This window comes from Pelophylax lessonae (assembly GCF_965119305.1).
Source record: "Pelophylax lessonae genome assembly, chromosome: 3".
NCBI lineage: Eukaryota > Metazoa > Chordata > Amphibia > Anura > Ranidae > Pelophylax > Pelophylax lessonae.
In genome coordinates, this window is record NC_138770.1 from 456803247 (window position 1) to 456827669 (window position 24423).

Below are 24423 nucleotides of genomic sequence, written 5' to 3' on the forward strand. Positions count from 1 at the left end.
TTTAAACTGTGTAAAAATAAAAAAATAATAAATAAAATAAATAGGAAAAAAAAAATTAAAGCGCCCTGTCCCCGTTATCAGAAGCAAACGCATACGCAAGTCCCGCCCACATATGTAAACGGTGTTCAAACCATACATGTGAGGTATCTCCGCGATCGTTAGAGCGAGAGCAATAATTTGAGCCCTAGACCTCCTCTATAACTCTAAGCTGGTAACCTGCAGAAATTTTTAAAATGTTGCCTATGGGGATTTTTAAGTACCAATGTTTGGCGCCATTCTGTGAGCATGCGCAATTTTGAAGCATGACATGTTGGGTATCTAATTACTCAGCGTAACATTATCTTTCACATTATGGAAAAAATTGGGCTAAATTTACTGTTTTCAAATTGTTTATTTCAAAAAAGTGAATTCTTTTAAAAAAAATTGCATTTGGAAGACTGCTGCGCAAATATGGTGTGATAAAAAATATTGCAATGATCTCCATTTTATTCTCTAGGGTCTCTGCTAAAAAAAATATATAATGTTTAGGGGTTCTAAGTAGTTTTCTAGCAAAAAAAATGATTTTAGCTTGTAAACACCAAGTGTCAAAAATAGGCCCAGTCTTAAAGTGGATAAATGGACAACTTTGTGAAAAGTGCTACTTGGATGTTAGGCCTCTGTATGTGGCTAGGCTGTGTAAAAGTGTTACACATGTGGTATCGCCATACTCAGGAGGAATAGCAGAATGTATTTTGGGGTGCAATTTTTGCTATGTACATGCTATGTGTTAGAAATATTGCATAAATGGACAGCTTTGTGTAAAAAAAATGCGTTTTCATTTTCTTTCCACATTTTCCAAAAACTTGTGGAAAAAAATGACATATTCAAAAGAGTCATTATGCCTCAAAAATTATACGTTGGGCTGTTTGCTTTCCAAAATGGGGTCATTTTATGGGGGTTTCCATTGTCCTGGTGCTCCAGGGCCTTCAAAAGTGCGATAGGTTGTCAGGAAATTATATGTGTAATTTGTGCTCCTAGAATGCCAGACGGTGCTACTTGGATGTTAGGCCTCTGTATGTGGCCAGGCTGTGAAAAAGTCTCACACATGTGGTATCGCCATACTCAGGAGGAGTAGTAGAATGTGTTTTGGGGTGTAGTTGCAAGTATACATATGCTGTGAGAGAAATAACCTGTTAATACGTCAATTTGTAAAAAAAAAAAAAAAAATCTTCGTTTTGCAAAGAGTTGTGGGAAAAAATTACAACTTAATGCCCCTTATTAAATACCTTGGAATGTCTACTTTCCAAAAAGGGGTCATTTGGGGGGTATTTGTACTTTCCTGACTTTTAAATGAGATAGGCCTTCAGTACATCAGGTGTGGTCAAGTGTGATCAATTTTCAATGATTAGCACCATAATTTTTGGACTCTATAACTTTCACAAAGACCAAATAATATACACTTATTTGGGTTATTTTTACCAAAGATAAGTAGCAGTATAAATTTTGGCCAAAATTTGTGAAGAAAAATTACTCATTTGCTAAATTTTATGACAGAAACAAAGAAAAATGCGTTTTTTCACAATATTTTCAGTCTTTTTTTATTTATAGCACAAAAAATAAAAAACCCAGTAGTGATTAAATACCATCAAAAGAAAGCTCTATTTGTGTGGAAAAAAAGGACACAAATTTTTTATGGGTACAGTGTTGCATGACTGAGTAATTGTCATTCAAAATGTGAGAGCGCTGAAAGCTGAAAATCAGTCTGGGCAGGAAGGGGGTGAAAGTGCACTGTAGGCAAGTGGTTAAGTTTAGTAATTGTTGTAGGGACAATAGCTTATCTGTACAAAGTACTGTACTATGCTTTCGGCCCACAAATGCTTTCTCAGTATCCACCCACTTTTTTTGAATCTCTGATAGTCCAATACAAAGTCTTAGTGCGTAATGAAGCTTTGTGGTATTTTCTAATGTCTAAGAAGCTCAATCGTTCATTGTCTTTAGTTCTGATTAGGACCTGGAGTTGGATTCGTGTTTTCGTGTGACAGATGAATCAATACATTTGAAATCTAAGGTTTTGAGAATATCTTGCAGCAAGTGAAATAGGCAACATTTGAAAAAAATAAACAAAACATGGGGCACAGCATTCATTTTGAAGATTAATGCGACCAGACCAGAAACATTTTGATCCATCTATGGGCAGGCTGGTTGTATTGAAATTGATCCAGCAATCAACTTCAGTGCAACCAGTCTGTCAGGTTTTTTTATGCATTCACTGCTGGTGGCTATAGCTACCAGATGTGTTTATTGTATTCTGACGGCTGGGAAACCTCCCATTGTCAGAATACAATAGCCCAGCAGGAGGGATTCCCTCATCAACATTGAATGTGTTAATGGATGAATTGAGCAATTTTCTTTGTTGAAGGAAAGAAAATTGTATAGTTTATGGCTTGCTTATGTTTAGTGGTTGTTGTGGGAACAATGGCTTGTGTGAGCAAAGTACTGAACTATGTTTTTGGCTCACAAGTGCTTTCTTAGTATCAATCCATTTTTTTTTTTTAAATCTCCAATAGTCCAATCCGAAGTCTTACTGAGTCTGGGAAGCTCATGCCTTCATTGGTTTTAATTCCAATTAAGACCTGGAGCTGGATGCTGGGCTTTTCATGTGACCAGATCAATCAATCAATTTGGAATTTAAGGATCTGAGAATTACTTTCAGATAGTGAGATAGGCAACATTTGAAACATAAATAAAATATGGAGTAGAGCCCTAATTTGAATGATTCTGATGTGGCCAGACCAGAAGATTTTAGGGTTGTCCCATCTGCACAGGTCATCCACAATCTGGTTGTAAAAATGTAAGTTAAATCTAAAATGATCTGAGTACTGAGCTGTATTTTTTTTTTTTTTATAAATTCAATGTTTATTAGGAGAGGAAAAGGCATACAATGGAGTCAAGATCAACAATACAGGACCATATACACAGTTCCAGACATAACTCAACTTTGAAATGAATACTAGCAATCACATTATATACAACGTCAGAACATGAGGGCAGTTGAAGAAGACGTCAGATCAAGGTGCCACAGGAGGCCAGGCCCCCGGAGAGGTCTCCCCCCCCCCACGGCATCCACCATATGGCCGGGGTACAGAGGCGGAGAGGAACCACCCCAGCAGACCCAACCCCCCGCAGTCGACCAGGGGGGGACCCAAGTATGTATGCCCACAGGAAGAGACAGATAAATAAAAGAAAAAGTGTAGCAATTCCTATTCTCCCGCCTCTCCCTTTTCTTTTTTACTGAGAAGGTGGGACAGGCCCACAGGGTGAGAGGGAAGAAGGTAGGGACAGTAGAGGGGGGAAGTAGTAGAGAAAGAAAGGGAGAGGGGGGGGTCTGGGGGGAGGGGAGGAGAGAGAGAGAGATGGCCACCCAGTCCGCAGATATCAAGCACTGAGCTGTATTTTAACATTTGTTCTCACCGGGTACTTTGAGTGTAGATGAGTGACCTTGGAGGGGAGAAATCAATGCTTAAAAGTTGATCTTGAAGATTAGGTCAAGTTTATGGAAATTATGTATGAGTATTGGGAGAGTAAGTGGTTCTTACATATAATAAAACATGTAATGGATAGTTTGTCCTAAGTCATAGTGTGGCTAGGGAGGGCTCAGGGCAGAAAATCAAGAGCAGAGGGGGACAACCTTTCCTGGTGCTGCTAAAGAGATCAATGATAAGTAAAGTAACCCCACTGATTCTAGCTGTAGTCGTAGGGTCAACAAACACAAGGGCGCACCTGCCTAGTGCATTATCTCTTAGACAGGTTTATTAAAATAATAGATTAAAAATACTCACAAATGAGTTTCTTGATAAAAAGCACATCAAATAGATATAAAATCCTCAGCAACAAGATCAGGATTGAATCGTCCCCTGAAGCCGTGCAGGCTTACGCGTTTCGAGGCAGCACCTCTTCCTCAGAGCCATGATCTCTTCCTCAGATCATGAGGCTCTGAGGAAGAGGCGCCGCCTCCAAACGCGTAAGACTGCACGGCTTCAGGGGACGATTCAATCCCGATCTTGTTGCTGAGGATTTTATATCTATTTGATGTGCTTTTTATCAAGAAACTCGTTTGTGAGTATTTTTAATCTATTATTTTAATAAACCTGTCTAAGAGATAATGCACTAGGCCGGTGCGCCCTTGTGTTTGTTGTCGTTTATAGTGTTTCCGGACCACCCTGGTCCAGCGAGGGGCTGCAAGGCTGAAGTATTATCAAGTTGCCGTGTCATCTGTTCTCATCTACAAGTCTACAGTCAGGTTGGATAGAGGACTGCACCACTCAGAGCGCAGGGAATAGGTGCTGCACCGACAGTACATTTGCTTGTTTGTAGTCGTAGGGTGCTTATATAACCCTTGAGAGAATGTTTGGGTTCAGGCATATGTGCTGCAACACAATGAGCATGAAAGAACAGTCTACATGGTTAAATGCCTTTTTGGTGTCAGTAGATAGATAGAGGTAATGACATTCCGTTTGCTTGAGTATACTATGTAATGAAGATCGATCGTAGAGAACTTTCGCTGACTTCTCTTCCTTGAACAAAGCCACCCTGCTTCAAGTGAATCCAAGAGTGTCAGAGTGGTTTGAGGCATGAGGCCAGAATATTTATCTATATTTTTGTCAATTTTTTTTAAGGAAGAGTGGCCTGCAGCATTGACAGAGGCTTTCCCCCTTCCTTTTTAATAACTCTATTGCTAGCTAATGTTGACTCTAGGGCTCTAATAACTCTTTAGTGTATTTGATCATGTAGTTGCATGGGCTCTTTTAATTAGGCATTCGCTGGATCACCTTCTGAAATACCTTTCCCTGAGAGAGTTGTAGATCAGTTCTGACAGGTTTCTTTTAGCCAGACTCTGTGTAGTTTTCTAGTCCAGGAATTTATTTGGGTCCTGAGTTGACATTTTAGTGTTTAACCTTGAGCCATTATCTTGCCTTATATATAGAGCTTTGTGTGCTTCTTACAATAAAGCATGAGACACTGATCCACTGTCACTGTCTTCAAAGAAGGATGGTAGGTCCAGCTTCAAAAAGCTTGGGAATATAGGGTATAGGGTTATTCAAAAGGGTTTCATTCAATCAAAAAATTTCCACTTAGTCTTTGTGGTACTATTGCCAATTTTCAAATCTATGCTGATTGGATTATGATCACATAATTTATTGCTGCCAAACTGATCATAGGTAAATGAAAATGATGGACCAAAAAAACGCTTTAATCTGGAATGGAATGTGTGTGAAGTGGAGTATACATGAAAACCTTCACAGTGGTGTGCAGAGTTCTCCATACAGCCAGGTGCTGCATTTGGTGTGTCTAATCTGATTCACTTTCGAATAGGCAATGGAAGAATGGCCTGTGTATTTATTTATCTATTTAAGGGTTGAGACATAGTCTAGTCTCCTGCCAATATGATAAAGCCTTTGTAGAATTTTTGTTGAAATGTATTAGGGGTAGAAATCAGGAAACGGACCTTGTTTTTGTTAGGGCTGTATAGATATTTTATGATTATTTTGATTTCTCATATTTCCCCTTTAAAAAAAAAAAAGCTTCCATCAGCATCTCATATCTCTTTATCCAATAAAAATGAAACAGAGCTGTCGAAACCTACTGAGACACCACAATATTTCTATCAGGTAGAATTAGCAAAAAAACAGGAAGGGAATCTGGGAGAAGAGGGTCTACGTTGGGCAGACATCTGAAAGTGTTTTCTTGAATGAAAAGTATTTCCCCTGTAAGGTGCATCATTTCTTAGAAAATTGTATGCCCTTTACCTAGGGAAGCTAGGTCTTTAACATTGTAAGATATAATCCTTTGTGATGGCATAGTTATATTGCAGAGTATGTAGAAAGCAAGAAGTAACAAAACTATGTTTAGAACAGTATAAAACAGGGGATGGGAGGAGGGGGAGAACAAGACATTATGGCTTTATGAGGGGGACAAAAGTATGACCCCGTGGCCATGGCAGCAGAAGTTGAGAGAGGGCTGTGAATAGGACAGAAGACTCTTCAGCATGCACGTGTTTCTTTTGCCACATTTGGATAGATGGTGATCAGAGCTTTGCCAACATCAAAGTGTGGTATGCCTCTGATCCTTCTCTTCATAATGGGGGAGGCAACATCTTGTGGCTTTTTTGATGATAGGCCATGTGGATGCAGTTTTTTAATGCTCACTGTCAAGGCTGGGTTCAGAGATGGTGGGTCATTCCTAGGTTGTGTTTGGAATAATTCTAACAGTATCTGCTATGTCAAAATCTCTAGTCACTTCAGGAAGGCCTCTAATGAGCAGGTTCTTACATTGAGACCTTTTTTCCCAAAGCTCCATTTTAAACATGAGGAATCTGAGAAGAAGGCTGTTTGTTTGATTTTTGCTGTAAATGCTGAATTTCTTGAGCATGTAATGTTTTTTTGGTTTTTACAGCTTTAACTTTACATATTTCATGTTTCAAATATGTTCTCTAAAGATAACATCTTTAGATTTTAATTTCCTTGTAAATGGCTGATGTAGCCTACCTGCCTCCTCTTCTCTCCCAGAGTCAGATTCATGCATGGAGGTATAGGGCTTACCCCCACAGGAGCCACTGATTATGATGGGTCCTCTATTCTGCCACGACATTCTTAACTGCTCAGCCCCTACTGACACAATTGATCATACACTAAAACCGTTTACACTTGTGGACTTAAGGGTTAGTAGGCTACCACTCTAAGAAAGCACAAGAATAAGGCCAGAAAAAGCTTAGAGATAATTAATTAAATGTATTAAGGCAATGCAAACAAACAGAGGGTAAATCAATAAACATGTGATTACCCAGACTTAAGAAAACTATTGTTAAGTTTCCACTAGCTGTCACTCTATGACAGCTAGTGGAAATGTTATAGTAAGATCAAATTAAACTACTACCGGGTCTAAACAATCTCAACTAGTTCAGAAGAATCAAAAAGAGTACTGGTGTAGATCTTGTGCATACAACCCCAACAGCTGGTGGGTGTATGTGTTCCTAGCATGGGGGTACCCCTGGAGGTAGTATAAAGTACCTGGGGCTTAATAATTACCATTAGCCAGCTTTCAGTGGGGCCCTTCTTTAGATGGTGCACTGTCCCTTTAAGAGTGTTAGTGAGTAAGGCATTGCAGGAGGGCTTCTAAGTAGGAGCAGTCCCTACTTGGAATAATAGAGTGTGCTGGGAATTTAGGTTGTGTAGCTCAGCTCACATTGGCTCTCTCTCCTGCTCTCTGACAGGATCCGATTTGACTGCCAGGAATTTCATACAGGGGGAAACTCAGGATGAGGAGAAACCATGCAGCCTGCAGACACAGCCCCCCTCCCCCTTTGCACAGCCCATTTAAACAGCAGGAGAGTTAGCAGCATGGGAAGGCGAGTGGAGGAAATAGCGAGCCGGCCCATGCAGAACAAACAGAGTCCCAGCGCTGCACACAGCACACCTGGCTGGAGGATGGGGAGGTTGTTTAGTGGCAGATGACTTTACCCAGCTTTAGATGAATGTCCTTTCTACCTGGGCTACCAGATGTTGCCCTGGGCAATTTGCCTGGGGATCCTTGTTCTACCTGCTTGTGTCTTGTGATAAAGGCAGATCTGGGCCAAGAATTGTGTTTCATTGAGTTGCGGACCTCTGTGGAAAATATTGTCCAATGCTGCCTGTTTCAGATGGGACTGGGACAGTGATAGAGCAGGTTTCCGTTATTCTCTCTTACCCCATGTTTCTATTCTATGGCTGTTAAAGTTCTAAAGTCACAGCATACACTTTAATTTCAGAACCTAAGCATTGTAATATCAGTACAAATGATAGTTATTTTTCACAATCCAATATAAGCTTTACAATATTTACTGGAACCCCTGCATACTTTGCAGTTTATCCTCTGCTTACTTTTCAATTTCTAAGGACTAAACTGTATATTCCATGGTACCTTGTTGACTGTAAGTAGTGATTCCTGTATTGACTCTGCCTCCTTAAACTCCTCCTCCTCTGTTCAGCAGACAGGCTCTGTAAAATGACTGAAACAAGCAATGCATAGTGTAACAGGACGTCAAGTAAATGTGACAGGAAGTCAGGTAAATCTGTGAGTGTTGTCACAGATGGGAGATACAATGCACCAATTACTATAGGGTGTCGGCTGCGGAAGCCAGCAGAAATGTCTAAAGACGTTGAAAAGACTTCAGCTGTTCAGAATGAGGAAGTTAAGGCTTCTATAATTCGTCCAAAGGAAGTCTAAGGATTGCTGCCTCCGGAAGCTGTCTCCTGAAGCCGTGTGGGCTGGGAGAGGAGGTCAGTCAGATGTGTGCCTCCCGACAAGCTGTGTGAGCATGGGAGAAGACCCCCTGAAGTGATGTGCGCTAAGGAGGGTAACCAGTTGTGAAGACTTCTCAAGGTGAGAAAACAAACTATTTCTATGTGGAAGAAATAAAGGAATGTTTGCCATGTGAAGAGACAAGCAAAGGGACATGTTCAATGAGAAGAGGAAAAGGGACCTGTTAAATGAACATGTGCTGTGTGAAGAGATAAAACATGGACGATTGAGAGTCTGCTGTACGATCAGCCAAGTCTGCCCAACAGTAGGTTGGGGACAGACTCTTAGGTAGGTTCCAGTGTGAGAAGGTAGCCGCCGACAGAGGCAAGGATTTATTTTGGTGTTTTATTTTATTTTGCTGTTTTTGATGCTTGCAGTCTGGTGAAGAAAATTGCATTAATAAACCAAACTGTTGTTTGCAAGCACTTCTCGGCTATCTCCTTGTGTAAACGCACCCCCAAAGGGGTCATCCACGCCCGCCACCCAGCTAATCCCTCACAATAGTCATAGGGCGCATACTGTAGATATAGGAAGTAATCATGTGGGATTCTTCAAAATGTAAGTTTACAAACTTTATGATGATGAAACATTTATAATAATAGGAATAATCTGTAAACATTTGAAATACAATGTGAAAAAGAATATATAATTTAAAATTTTGACCATATATACACTTTATGAATATCTAATACGGTGAAGCAGTCCAGTATTGTCACGTACCTGATCCGAGGCCGAGATGCAGAGAGGGCTCCCCTTGCGGCTGAGTGCGGTACACCCCTGGGGTTGAGACAGAGGGTGTAGCACCCACAGAAGCACTGGTTGCCAGCAGGGTCCTGATGGTAGACAGGCGGTCTCTAGCAGAGTGCTGGGCAGGAATACACTGGACAGTCCAAGGAGGAACTAGGAACAACCAGGCAGTAGGTGTAAGACCGGCCGGGGGTCAAACGCAGGGCTCGGCAGGAAGCTGCAACAGGTGCAGGCCAAAGGTATAGCAGGAAGGCCAGAAGCAGACAATTCCATGGGAAAGCCAAGATCAGGTACTGGAGGGCAGGTAGACAGGAAGCAAGTCTGTGAGCCAAACCGAGATCAGATAACGGGAGAGCCATACTGGAGCAGGGATGGTCAGACGAAGCCGAGGGACCAGACAGGTCAGGAACAAGCCGGGTCAAACTGGAATCCAGGAAGTAGCAATGCTCAGGAAACAGGAAGAGCTGAAGACAATCCAGCAATCTGATGGGCTGAGCAGAGTCCTTTTATAGGCCAGTGAATTAGTCTATGGCCTGAGTCCATTGCGGCCATGGGAAGTACTGGCAAAGTTGCCAGTTGCAGCACAGCCATTTCACTGACAATGAGTCTATGCCCTGAGTCCAATGCGGCCATTGGAAGTACTGGCGGAGTTGCCAGTTGCAGCATGGCCATTTCTCTGACAAGTATAGCAATGGTCCAATAAAATATGTATTTAAATCTCTCCAATGGATCATATAACATGCTTAATTGCAACCGAAAATAGAAGTTGTGCAGAATGTCCCATATACAGTTCAATAAACCTGTGGATAATAACTATGACAAAATCAGCAAAAAAATGTCCATGTTCAAAGAAAACAAATATTCCCCAAATAGTTCAGCCACACTCTTCCACCACTAGTCTACATACTCACAAACATGGGACGATAACAAGCATCAAGAATACAAATCTCCAGTGTTGGAGATAGCCCCCCTTGACGGTTGGAAATCTTATGCTTTGCAGGAGATGCACTCCCTTCCTCAGTGTTCTGAGGAAGGGAGTAAGTCTCACGAAACTGCTGACATTCATCTCCCCATAGAGGACATTGGGTGGCCCGATCAGGTCTGCCTGAAAAACAGACAGGCGGACACCGATTGGGTGCTAAACCTCTGAGATAGGTCTTCAGTGTATCCTACACTACTAAAAAGGAGGCCGACTGTCTGTTATTATTTAACAAGCCCCGTAAAAGCCAAAATGGATTTCATTTCCAGAATCCCTGAAATCCTAATGGGCCAAAATTAATGGATAATGGGATCGGGGAATGATCTGATAAACCCCTAGAAAGATAAAAAGAAAATAATAACTAATTTCCAAATACAAAATTATTCAGTTTTAAAGACAAGTGTGTACCTGAAAAACAAGAAAATTGGGCCTCTAGGGGATGACAACACCTCCAAAGATCTATAGGCCCGGCTTTAGAAATATGGCTAGCAAATGCTGTTCAGTGCCTAGGGCCCAGGGGATGAAAACATTTAAAAAAATCTAAAGTAGGATCAAAATATATTTACAATCTCCAACTACCATAAGTGGAACTAATGGATGGCTAGTAATAAATGCCCCTTTCACACATGGAGTCCTTTCAGATCCGCCTGTCAGTTTTTTTTTGGCGGATCTGAACGGATCCACCATGCTGGGGTATTGGATGTCAGCGAAGACATGTCTGCTGACATCCGATCCGATCTATCAAAACCGGACGGATGGAAACCCTATTTTCTATCCGCATGGCAGATCGGATCGGATGAGAATGGACAGATTCCCCCATAGAGATGAATGGGTACCTGACAGCCGTGTCTCCGCACACAGCGTGGAGACACAGCTGTCATCCGCCTGCTCAGTAGGGTATCGGCAGTCGATCCCCTGCTGAGAAAATCGGAGTCTGCCTGGCGGACTCCGTGTGTGAAAGAGCCCTTAAAAATAGCTGTATGTTTACTAACATTATGGAGGCCTCGAATAGTCCAAGAAAGTACCATACTCTTATGAGAACTCATAGAAAACAATAACAAACATATTTCTTTATAAGTAAGTGACTAGTAATATAGAATACCTGTGAAAATTGTCAAGTAAACTCAAACAGCAAGCCACATACATAAAAGACCCCATAGCAGATCTTAAATCGCTTCCTTTACAATAACAACAAAAACTTACCATGAAACTGGCATCTGTAGAATAAAAAGATCTGGAGACAGTAAATACATGAACATAAAGAGACTAAAAGAAACAAAACAATCCAAACCACCCATATCCCCACTGGCAAAAATGGGGGAAAACAAAGACAGCTAGCACCCAAATTGTATAAACCTTTGTCATATAGGCTGTGATTATTTAAACTAGTCCAATCCAGTCAGTCCTCTGACAAATCCATGCAAAAGTGCTTAAAGGCTACGTTCACTTTTTTTAAGTGAAATCCAACTCCCCTATATACCAATATACCATTAATGTACCTCGGTTGCAGAAAAACACAAGCTTTTTTTGATTTTGAGAACAAGGCCTTACCTTAGCCCTTGCTGTATTTTTTAGAAAGTTGGTATACAGACAGAAACAAAGAAACCAGTAAGACACAGGAAGGAGTTTACCAGCTGACCTCTTTAGCACACACCCTTTCACCCATTAACTAAGTTTTCACTCCATCCCCGGAATTTCTCCATACGTGCATTCGCCTGTCTTCCCCAGTGTCCCTTCAGACGGGCTCAGGCTGCATGTTAAACTCCCTGGGACCGCATGCAGCCCACGGGACACCCCTGATGTAGTGCAAGGGCCTGCCTGATTGGATACAGAGTGATTGAATAGATGGTGTGTCCCCCTATTATATCGTTTTTCTACCAAAATATAGGAAATATTGATACTTTTGTGCCCTGTATTTCCAGATCAGGTTGCTATCTAGCTTTCTGCAGAATAGTGTCTCTATCATTAAAATGTAGTCATTTAAAGGGTAACTCCCCTTTTGTGGGGAAAAAAGTAGCAAATAAATGAAAAATAATATAGTGTATACAATTGTGACACAAGTCATATTGTAATTGAATGTTATTAAAAATTACCTTTCCTTTTCAATCTGCAGCACTGTAATTTTCTGAAAATGCAATGCAATATGTACAGAAATGAGAACCTATGCGCTACCAAAGGGTAAATGAGGGAGAAAATGAAGGACGGGAATATAAAGAGAAGAATGGAGCACCAGAAATCTGCAGCCAATTCAGTAGTGTCCCTCACATACTATAAATAATCTAAGGTAAAAGGAACCAGCGCAAAATATTCTAAAATCGGTGAACCAGACAATCTCTAAAAATAAAATAAATGGCGATAATGACAAATAACACAATGTGAAAACCACTATAAAATCACAGTGAGCAGTGTAAGTCAATAAAATCAATAAATATACAAAATGGATCTTCTAATAGCTAATAAATATAAGGTGCAGACAGAATATGTGAAGTGCTCGAGTGCTCGAGAAATAAATATTTCACAATAAAGTGATCGCTGTGATAAAAAACATTTGATATAAAAAATTATGATCCACAGAAATAGATTACCTAATGACGAAGTGCTGAGTAATCACTCAGAGATAAAGTGACAGTGATGATCTACGGCGGTTAATAACTAATGAAGTGACAGAGTGATGAGTGATAACTCAAAAATATGGTGACAGTGAAATGAACCAATAAGAATTATTTTAAATATTAATATGTGCTAGACAGCACCATAAAACGATGATAAAATAGAAAAAACACTACTTATGCAACAAAGTGACAGTGCATGAAAGTGCTCAAAATCTAATTAGGTGGGATACCAGGTAAAATTATTAAAATTGATGTAGAATATAAAAAACGCAGAGAAAAATGATGAAGTCCCAAAAAAAGTGCGACAAGTGCAATAAAAACGCCAAGGATGGCAATGGAAAACTGTCCAATGGTGGTGGGGTAACACAAGACCCTTCCGGTGACCGACCAGTGCGATTGTTTCATGAGCTATAAATCCACAGCTAGGTGTAATGGCCGCTCACCTCACTTAGCACTCAAATGCGCGTTTAGGGTATATTCAGTAACCCCTCAGAACTCCTCTCACATTAATGGTCACCAGTTATTCCTCGCAGTGTGTCCCCCAAATAGATCAGATGCCTTTTCTAGTCATATCCCATGGACCGTGAATGATGATAATAGCGATGTTCCAAAGATACTCAGTTCACCAGGGAAAAACAGGGGAAGACTCTCATGGTGCAGTATGTATAATCAGGTTTTAATGATGATATACAGAAATGCACTTACAGTTAGGATGCATAAAAAAAGCGTTGTATACAGGTGCAAGATGCCGCCGATGCGGTCCGCTCCGATACTTCCGGTCTCGGCCGTAGACCGGAAGTGACGTCACCACGGCTTTTCCTGACGTGTTGCGTCACAGACACATGACTTCAATGCAATATGGCTACCTGGAGGTGTTCTGTACATTAAAATGTGTAAACACCCCCCAGAAACATAATTTCCTGCGTGTGTGATTGGCTCACTGATTTTCCCAGAAGTCTGCACTAAGATACAAGTCAGATTTTAGGCATCCCCTGCAACAAAAATTTCATTTTTGATGAGATACTCCCAATAGGAACATCCCTAAAGGGATGCAGATCCTGTAACTTTCCCCATTAGTGCCCTGCAGCTGCTGCAGCTGATTGATAATTATAAAACCACTCCCATTAGACTCACTCAGAACAGAGGCACAGAGGAACACCCTTTTGAGGAAAAGTTTGTTAAGATCCTTTGCAATGTACATTGATCACCCAGAGGGGAATGTTTTAATCTTAACAAAAGTGGAGTTACTCTTTAAGCAGAAATGTTCTCAAAGGACCCCCCAATGAGCACGCTCTACCGAAAAATAGGTAGAGAGTTTCTCTTTACTGTATGTAGACAACAACCAGATTTCAGTAAAATCCGTAGCAATTTTCCCCTCAACCTTTTCTCATATTCCAACTACTTTGAGTTTATTCCATTGTAACAGTTTGCCATATCTTCCAATAGAGCAAAAGAATCAGAAGTTTTGGCAACAATAACATCTTTTTTTAATGGGGCCAAATCATCTTCCTCTGTCCTCAAGTATTGTTGCCCTTTCCCTCAATTTTTGCATACCCTGATGAATATGGGGCACTTTCTCCTTTACGCCTCCCAATTCGGGATAGAGAAGGACATTTCTGAGGTTGGCAAATATTAACCACTTTAGCCCCGGAAGATTTGGCTGCTCAATGACCAGGCCACTTTTTTCAACTTGGCACTGCACGACTTTAACTGACAATTGCTTGGTCATACAATGCTGTACCCAAACCAAATGTACGTCCTTTTTTTCCCACAAACTGAGCTTTCTTTTGGTGGTATTTGATCACCTCTACACTTTTTATTTTTTGCGATATTAATAAAAAAAGAAATTTAGCAAAAAATCTACATTTTCTACTTTGACTGTTAAAAAATATCCAATATATTCAATTTTTGTCATATATTTAGGCCAAAATGTATTTAGCTACATGTCTTTGACAAAAAAAATTCTTAATGAGCATATTGTTATTCACTTTAAGACCGGAAGATTTTACCCCCTTCCTGACAAGGCCATATTTTGCGATTCGGCACTGCATTATTTTAAGGGACAATTGCACGGTTGTGTGACGCTGTACCCAAATGAAATTTACGTTCTTTTTTTTCCCACACATAGAGCTTTCTTTTGCTGGTATTTGATCACCTGTGCGATTTTTAATTTTTGAAAAAAAGAGCGACAATTTTGAAAAAAACATTTTTCACATTCTGGGCCATTCCCCCCCCCCCCCCTCCAAAAAAATTATAAATCAAATTTTTTTAACATTTTAGGCCAATTTGTTTTCTGCTACATATTTTTGGTAAAAAAAATCGCAATAAACGTATTTTGATTGGTTTGCGCAAAAGTTATCGCGTTTACTAACTACGGGAAAGATTTGTCATTTTTATTGTTTTTTTTTTTTACTAGTAATGGCGACGATCTGCGATTTTTTTTTTTGCGGGACTGCGACTTTGCAGCGGACAGATCGGACCCCTAACTGACATTTTTGACACTTTTGGGGGGACCAGTGACATTACTACAGTAATCAGTGCTAAAAATATGCACTGTTACTGTAATAATGACATTGGCAGGGAAGGGGTTAACACTGTTGGTGATCCAGGGGTTAAATGTATGCCTCATGCTTACTGACGTGTGTGGGGGGAGGGGGTTCTGTGACAGAGACAGAGATCAGATTTTCAGCTATGCTGAATCCTGTGATCTGTCCCTGCCTGTCACAGAGAAGATCCGCCTGCTTTGTTTACACAAGTGGGCGGAGCTTCTCACACTTTCCCCGACAATCGGGGAAGAGAGACGGTGATCACCGCCTCTCCTCCTCTGGCCCGACTCCCGCTAGGTCTCTCCTCCTCCGGCGGTGCGCGGGCGGCGCAGAGACAGCTAGGAGTCCAGTGAGGTAGGTCTATGTTGCTGGACACAGGACTGACACTGTGCCACAGTAGCAGCACAGTGTGCAGTCCTAAAGTGGTTAAGTACAATCAAATTACCTGAATATGTATTAGAAGATGAATAGCCCAATATAGCATCATGCATAGCCCAGATATTAGGGAAACTGAACGGTCCTGCTTAAGCTGTATGTTTCCAAGTATAGGTTTTTAATATTGTATTCAGAATTACCCCTGCATGCTTTATGTTGGGGCTAAAGAAGTTTGGGACATTACATTCTGTCAGCAGGACCCAAATTCTGGTATTATTTTGGTAAAAAGTTGTTGGCCTTCTACATAGAATCCTGGTGCAGAAGTGTGTAAGCAAAAAGTTAAGTTTACATTAGGAAGGTTTAGTGTGAAGGTTAGGGTTACAGGGAGTCGTAATGTATGGGAGACTTAGAACAGAGTGTGATATTAAGCACTCAACTCTACAAATTTTTTTAAAAATGTGCACAGTCATTTTTGTGGGCCACAGAGATTTGCGTAGAACTTACATATTCTACTTAGTAAGCCTGAAACGTAAATAAGAGCTTACAACACCTCCATTCAAGGCTATGTTTGAACAATTTATAGTATAAGGTTCTAGAGGTCACCTAGATAATAATTGATTGAAACAAGTTGCACTGTTTGCGTAAGTGACTGTTGTGTCCATCATCAAAAGTGCATTTAGGTTAGAATTTTCAGCTCATTTTTAAACCTCACCTACCATGATCACTAGCAAACTTGTGATTCTCCTTATTGCATTGACATGTTCAGGTAAGATTTTGGATTTAAATGCATTACATTTGCCTTAGGAATGCTTATAATTTTATTTGCTAAAATTGTTTTGAAGAAAGTGATTGCTAAAACAGAGCTTTTTGAGTTGTTGGAATAAATATTTGATGTATCGGACTGAACAGAAGGATAGTAATTGTAAGACTGGCATAAGCATGTAAAAGCAAACTTTCTTTTTATTCCTTCAGTTTGTTTTACTTCCAATGTTTTTATTAAGGATTCAGAGAATGAAAAAAATTGTTGTGATAATCAGAATCGATACTAACAATAGCCCGCCATTGCAACAAAAAAAAATTAGCTAGAGTTGCTCCAAAAGACAGTCATTGGAGAGAATCCACAGATTCTCACATACTTAATATATACATGTAATGACATAGCAGTCACCACAAGGCACATATCTACAGCACAGGATTGTGTCACAATCACCTGAGTATATAATGACCCATAGAAGAAATAAGTGAAAGAGAAGTGGAAGGGAAAAGCAGAAAAGAATAAGCGAAAAAAGAATCCCAGAGGACTGTAGGGATGATCAAATGCGTGGCCCAAGAAAATTAGAGATCAACAAGCATGTAGCACGCCTATGGATTCCAAACCTTTTCAAAATGCTTATCCGTATCCTGAAAGATGCTAGCAAATTTTTCATGTGTCACGATCTATGATACTTTCTGCCAAACCTGAGAAATTTAAACTGCAGTTTTTTTCTACAATCTGGCAATAGTTCATTTAACTGCTAAAAGGATAAAAAATATCAGTCTCTTAATAGCACGGGAGACTTTCTAAATTGGTTAATTTAATAGCGCAATATGTGAGAATTGTTGGATTGAGACTCTGGTAACCCTTATCAGTAGGGCAAAAACTGTATTCCAAAATCCCCTGAGTCTAGGGCTTTCCCCCCATATATGGTACATACTGTAGTACTTTGGAGATTACATCCCCTAAAACCGAGGGGCAAGGAAGTTAAAATAGAGTTTCGACAGACAAGAAGAAACCAGATACAATCTAGTAAGGATTTTTATGTTTCTTTTAGATTTTTTTTTTGGGCCATGATAATTAAAAAATGTTTGTGATGCTGATACGGCACTCTGTTATCAGTTATTCCCCCTACTCTAAAATCTGCAGTGTTTCCAAGGCATTAGTATCAGTCTATATGTAAGGTAAAATAGTGAATGTACGCAAGTATGCACTAAAAATTCTCTTTTATTTTTATAAATACATAAAAACATGTACAGGTATGCCTTTGGAAGACAAAATTTTCTGTCTCCCAAAGTGTACCTGTACTTGTTTTTAGGGATTTGAGAAGTACGAGCAAAGGTGATCTCATAACACTATTGTATGTCATGATTACGGGTAGAGGGCTAAAATGTAGAGATGTTTACTTGTTTTTTCTTACTTCGCAATGAGTCCACAATCATAAAGCCCTTTAAATGATCTGTAAATTTAAAACATATACATTTCCTTTTAGTGTGTGTGTATATATATATATTTATATATATATATATATATATACGTATATATATATATATATATATATATATACTGTTTATATTTAATGGATTTACTAGAATGTGGATTGCATATATTTTTTCCCAAAATTGGAGATCTGTAAGGTTCCAAATTCTCATTATAAGGAAACCCATCCCACTGTGAGTTATGTTATATAGTAGACTGTAAAGTATGGAAATAAAATAGTATCCCATTGTGATTTATAACTGCACAGTTTTCACCAGCAGAGGCATTAATCAAAGAAGGGGAAATACAAAGGTGGCTGAAATAATATCTGTTGTGCCTCCTCATTTTTAGTTTTACATTGCATGTGCCAGTTGTGGAGATGCAGGTGTTATGAAAGTACAAAAAATATCACTTACAGTTGAGACATGTATCAGGAGTCAGATATGAGATTCCCTACAGTAGTAAAGGTAAAGATCAGAAATTGGAATTCAGATTTTTCTCTGCCCTTTTTTGATAACTACTTGTTCTGGTCAAAAACCAGAAGTATTGAAATCACGGGGAAACTAGCATTCTTAGCTGTAGTGCAGCTTCTATAAATCTATCGTGATGGGTGCAGGTTTGCAAACTGTCAGGATTTAAGAACGCTCATAAAGAAATAAAAAACCATGGTAAAATGGAGGCATCCTTCTAGTTTAATTAATTCTTCAATTTACACAAGTTGAAGTTCTGCACTATTCATGGAATGCTTGGGAACAGGACTGCAGTAAACATTTTTTTCAAGTTTGTATGTCTGTGAAGGTTCTCCTTTGTTCAGGTCATGGTATATCTACTAGTAGTTACCCACATTCAACTGGACTTGGCATGTTGCTGCCAGCATAAGCTTTACATGGTGTCAGCTAGACTAAAGGGTTAAAGTTTATCTATGTTTAAAATTTTAAATCAAATGTTTATTTCCACATTGAATATAAATTATTTTTAATCAACTCCTATTAACAACTTGAATGTTAAACCCTGTTTTTGTCCAGGCCATTTTTTAGTTTTCAGCACTGAGATACTTTGACTAAAGCCGGGTACACACTATCAGTTTTTTTTTTGTTCAACCCCGCAAGTTGAACAAAAGAAAATGGTCAGTTCCAGTAAAAACCGCTGTACTAACCATGCAAGGTTAGTTCAGTGATCTCCTCCACTCAGCTGTTTTGTTAAGACAGGGTGACGCCCCCCCCCCCCCCCTGCCAGAACACTCCAATCAGCGATCTCTGCAGTTGGCTGACAGCGCTGATCGGTAGTCGATCGGCTACTGGCTTTTGCCAGACAGACCAACATACACACAGGGTAAATGCTGTTTATGCTGTTTATTTTTGGACTGTGTGTACCCAGCTTAATACTTATTTGGTCATGCAACACTGTTACCATACAAATTTTATATTATTTTTTGGGACAGATAGAGCTTTCTTTAGGTCAAATTTATACACCGCTGTTATATATATATATATATATATATATATATATAATATTGTGTATATATATATTGTGTGTGTGTATATATATATATATATATATATATCTAAAGGAATCTAAATGATCTATATGTTTGAACCAAAAAAAAAATGTTTCCCTTAGTTTCTGCTATACAGTTTTGCAAATAAATAATCTTTGTTCATAAATTTAGACCACAATGTATTCTGCTGCATTTTTCTAGTAAAATAAGTGTATATTATTTAGTCTGTGTAATAGGTCTACAAGCTATAGTGTATATTACCAAAAGTATTGGGACGCCTGCCTTTACACGCACATGAACTTTAGTGGCATCCGTAGGGTTCAATATTGAGTTGGCCCACCCTTTGCACCTATAACAGCTTCAACCCTTCTGGGAAGGCTGGGAAGGAATGTTTGACCATTTTTCCAGAAGAGCATTTTGTAAGGTCAGGCACTCATGTTGGATGAGAAGGCCTTGCTTGCAATCTAATTCATTCCAAAGGTGTTCTATCGGGTTGAGGTCAGGACTCTTTGAAGGCCAGTCAAGTTCCTCCATCCCAAACTCGCTCATCCATGACTTTATGGACCTTTCTTTTTGCACTGGTCCAAATCATTTGGTGGAGGGGGGATTATGGTGTGGGGTTGTTTTTCTGGGGAAGATGATGTTGACCCCTTAGTTCCAGTGAAGGGAATTCTGAAGGCTCCCAACTTTGTGGGAACAGTTTGGAGATGGCCCCTTCCTGTTCCAACATGACCATCGCCAGTGCACAAAGCAAGGTGCATAAAGACCTTACATAGTTACATAGTAGTTGAGATTGAATAAAGACAATAGTACATCCAGTTTAACCTGTGTAGGTGTGTGGACGATTTGCAGTGGTCTGATACTCCTTTCATTTCAATATTATCGCTTGCACAGTGCTCCTTGGGATGTTTAAAGCTTGGGAAATCTTTTTGTATCCAAATCCGGCTTTAAACTTCTCCACAACAGTATCTTGGACCTGCCTGTTGTGTTCCTTGTTCTTCATGATGCTCTCTGCGCTTTAAACGGACCTCTGAGACTATCACAGTGCAGGTGCATTTATACGGAGACTTGATTACACACAGGCGGATTCTATTTATCATCATTAGTCATTTAGGTCAACATTGGATCATTCAGAGATCCTCACTGAACTTCTGGAGAGAGTTTGCTGCACTGAAAGTAAAGGGGCTGAATAATTTTGCACGCCGAATTTTTCAGTTTTTTTATTTGTTAAAAAAGTTTAAAAATACCCAATAAATTTCGTTCCACTTCATGATTGTGTCCCACTTGTTGTTGATTCTTCACAAAAAAATTACAGTTTTATATCTTTATGTTTGAAGCCTGAATGTAGCAAAAGGTCGAAAAGTTCAAGGGGTCCGAATACTTTTGCAAAGCACTGTATGTATATATATATATATATATATATATATAATGTGTGTGAAATTGATCATCCCTAATGTTCTGTCTGGCTATCTCCTTTGTTGAAGCCCAAAAAAAGCCAGGACAGTACAAACACTCCCAAAATTACCCTTTTTTGGAAAGTAGATATCCCAAGGTATTTGTTAGGAGGCATTGTGAGTTTATTGACGTTGTGATTTTTTTGCCCCATTTTTTTTGCAAAATATTTGTTGTAATTTGAACAAGTTTTTTTTTTTTTGTCACACACAGCATGGACATACCTGCAATTATACCCCAAAACACATTTTTCTATTCCTCTCTAGTATGGGAATACCACATGCGTGTGACTTTTTTTGCTTCCAAATGCATAGGCTTTCAAGGAGCATAAGGGTACTGGCACACAGTACTGATTTTTGAACATTATTATTATTATTATTAAGGATTTCTATAGCGCCAGCAGTTTATGCAGCAGTTTACAATATTAGAGGAAGACAGTACATTTACAGTACAATATAATACAAGAGGATTAAGAGGGCCCTGCTCAGAAGAGCTTACAATCTAATGGGGTGGGGCAGGTGTTACAAGAGGTTGTAAGAGTAGGGAATGAGCTGATGGCAGATTAGTTGGCGGTGTGATAGGCTTCCCTGAAGAGATGAGTTTTCAGGGATCGCCTGAAAGCAGCTAGAGCAGGAGATAGCCGTACAGGTTGAGGTAGAGCGTTCCAGAGGATGGTAGAGGCCCTGGAGAAATCCTGGAGACGAGCGTGAGAGGAGGAGACAAGGGAGCTTGAGAGTAGGAGGTCTTGAGAGGAGCGGAGAGGACGATTTGGGTGATATTTGGAGACAAGATTGGTGATGTAGCTCGAGGCAGAGTTGTGAATGGCTTTGTATGTTGTGGTTAGTATTTTGAATTTAATTCGCTGGGCAATCGGGAGCCAGTGTAGGGATTGGCAAAGAGGGGAGGCAGATGCTGAGCAGTTGGTAAGGTGGATAAGCCTGACAGCAGCGTTCATGATAGACTGAAGAGGGGATAGCCTATGAAGTAGTAGGCCTATGAGAAGTAGGGATGATCGAACGGTTCGGGTCGACCATCGGTTCGACCCGAACATTGACTGTTCGAGGTTCAGCGGAATTTAGAACTTTTTGCTGAAAAAGTTTGGAATTCGGCAACCAGAACTGACCAAAATGCAATGGGGCAGGAAATGGGCTTTACAAGCCCATGATTGGACCAGAACCATTAGTAAAAGCCAATTGAGGGGGCAGGAGCATGCTAGGAATGTGATTGGAGTGACTAGGGGGTCCCTAGGCCAATCATTAGTGAATACGCCCCCCAGTATATAAGATAGCCCCCGCCAAATTCCTAGCATTGTAATACAGAGACATGGAAGAGAGTGGAAGCAGTTCTGTTAATTTTGCTTCAAAAGTGTCATTTAGCATTTATTAGTATGAGGAAAGGTATATCTAGTGTAGTTAGGGTGCTATTTTCCACTTTAGTTAGATGCAAAAATTTCGTTTTTGTAGGGAAAGTGTTAAGTGCCAGGGTGGCCGTAATGTAGTGTAGGGTGAACTGACACTGACTGCTATGGCAGGGTGACCAAACCCTTCCATAACAGGGTGACCACTATAGAGAAAACATCGTTTCTCTTAGGTCACTTTCAGAGCAGCGATATGGCTTCTCGCCTGTCAGCCTGCTTTTTGGCTGTAGGCGTTTATAGGGATTTTTTGAGGACAAGTTTGGAGTCAGGCATGACATCTAAACTTGTGTATTGGGGTATATATACACACACATGTCTGTATATATACACCTGCACATATATAGGTGTGAAAGGAGCAGAAAACTATACTTGCGCTAATTAAATAATTAACACCAATACGGTTACGCTCCTATCACACCTATATATGTGTATGTGTAAAATACATATAAGTGTGTGTGTATATATTCTTTATATATATATATATATATATATATAAACCTATACAGAAGTTCAGATGTTTTGCCTGCCTCCAAAGAACCCAAAAAAATGCCCAAAAAAACGCCCAGGTGTGTTTTTGCAGCAGGCGTTTTTTTGGGCATTTTTTTGGGGTCTTTGGAGGCAGGCAAAACATCTGAACTTCTGTATAGGGGTATATATACACACATACTTATATGTACTTTACACATACACATATATAGGTGTGATATGAGCGTAACCATATTGGTGTTAATTATTTCATTAGCGCAAGTATAGTGTTCTGCTACTTTCACACCTATATATGTGTATGGGTATATATACATATAAGTGTGTGTGTATATATATACCCCTACACAGAAGTTCTGATGTTATGCCTGCCTCCAATAACCCCCAAAAAATGCCCAAAAAACCCTGCAATAACACACCTGGGCCTTTTTTTTTTGGAGCAGGCGTTTTTTGGGGCATTTTTTTGGAGGCAGGCAAAACATCTGAACTTCTGTATAAGGGTATATATACACACACACTTATATGTATATATACCCATACACATATATAGGTGTGAAAGTAGCAGAACACTATACTTGTGCTAATGAAATAATTAACACCAATATGGTTATGCTCCTATCACACCTATATATGTGTATGTGTAAAATACATATAAGTGTGTGTGTATATATACCACCAAAACAGAAGTTCAGATGTTTTGCCTGCCTCCAAAGACCCCAAAAAAATGCCCAAAAAAACGCCTGCTGCAAAAACACACCTGGGTGTTTTTTTTTTGGCGCTGGCGTTTTTTTGGGCATTTTTTTGGGTTCTTTGGAGGCAGGCAAAACATCTGAACTTCTGTATAGGGGTATATATACACACATACTTATATGTATTTTACACATACACATATATAGGTGTGATAGGAGCGTAACCATATTGGTGTTAATTATTTCATTAGCGCAAGTATAGTGTTCTGCTACTTTCACACCTATATATGTGTATGGGTATATATACATATAAGTGTGTGTGTATATATACCCCTACACAGAAGTTCTGATGTTATGCCTGCCTCCAATAACCCCCAAAAAATGCCCAAAAAAACGCTTGCTACAAAACCTGCAAGGTGTGAAAATAGCGAAGCCATATCCCTGTTCTATAAGTGACATAATACAAACAATCTTTTTTTTAATGGTTCTGGACATGCTACAGAGCTGAAACTTCACAGGTACACTTTTTAGACCCACACAGACACTAAATCCAAAGTCAAAATCAAAAAATCTCTTTTTTTTTTTTTTTTCAATAATTGGCTCTCTATCAAAAATGACAATTTTTAAGAACTTTTTTTGTGTGATTAATAGTCCCTGGGGCACGAGCCAGAACCCTAGGCACTTTTTAGGAGCATTTATTGGGTTTTAGGGCTTCAAAATGGTGTTTTTTGATTACCGAAGTTCGGGTCCCATTGATTTCAATGGGGTTCTGAAATCTGGGCCGAACTTTTGGGAAGTTCGGGTGTTCTGGTCGAACCAAACTTTTCAAAAGTTCGATCATCCCTAATGAGAAGGGAGTTGCAATAGTCGAGGCGCGAAATAACAAGGGAGTGAATGAGTAGCTTGGTGGTTTTAGTTGTTAAAAAGGGGTGAATTTTAGAGATGTTGCGGAGGTGAAGTCTACAAGCTTTTGACAATGATTGGATTTGGGGCTGAAAGGACAGGTCAGAGTCCAGGATTACACCTAGTACCCGGGCATGAGGGGAGGGATTGATGGTTGCATAACTAATTTTGAT

At 39.7% G+C, this 24423-nt stretch overlaps 1 protein-coding gene across 1 annotated transcript in view; it reads left to right on the forward strand.

The window, feature by feature from the left end:
• The first annotated feature begins 16193 nt into the window (after window positions 1-16193).
• PLG (plasminogen) overlaps window positions 16194-24423 on the forward strand; it is a 157477-nt gene continuing 149247 nt past the window's right edge. Inside the window, exon 1 of the mRNA XM_082251594.1 lies at window positions 16194-16341. Coding sequence (XP_082107720.1) covers window positions 16293-16341 — 49 coding nt within the window. The 5' untranslated portion in view covers window positions 16194-16292. The remainder of the gene's footprint in view (window positions 16342-24423) is intronic.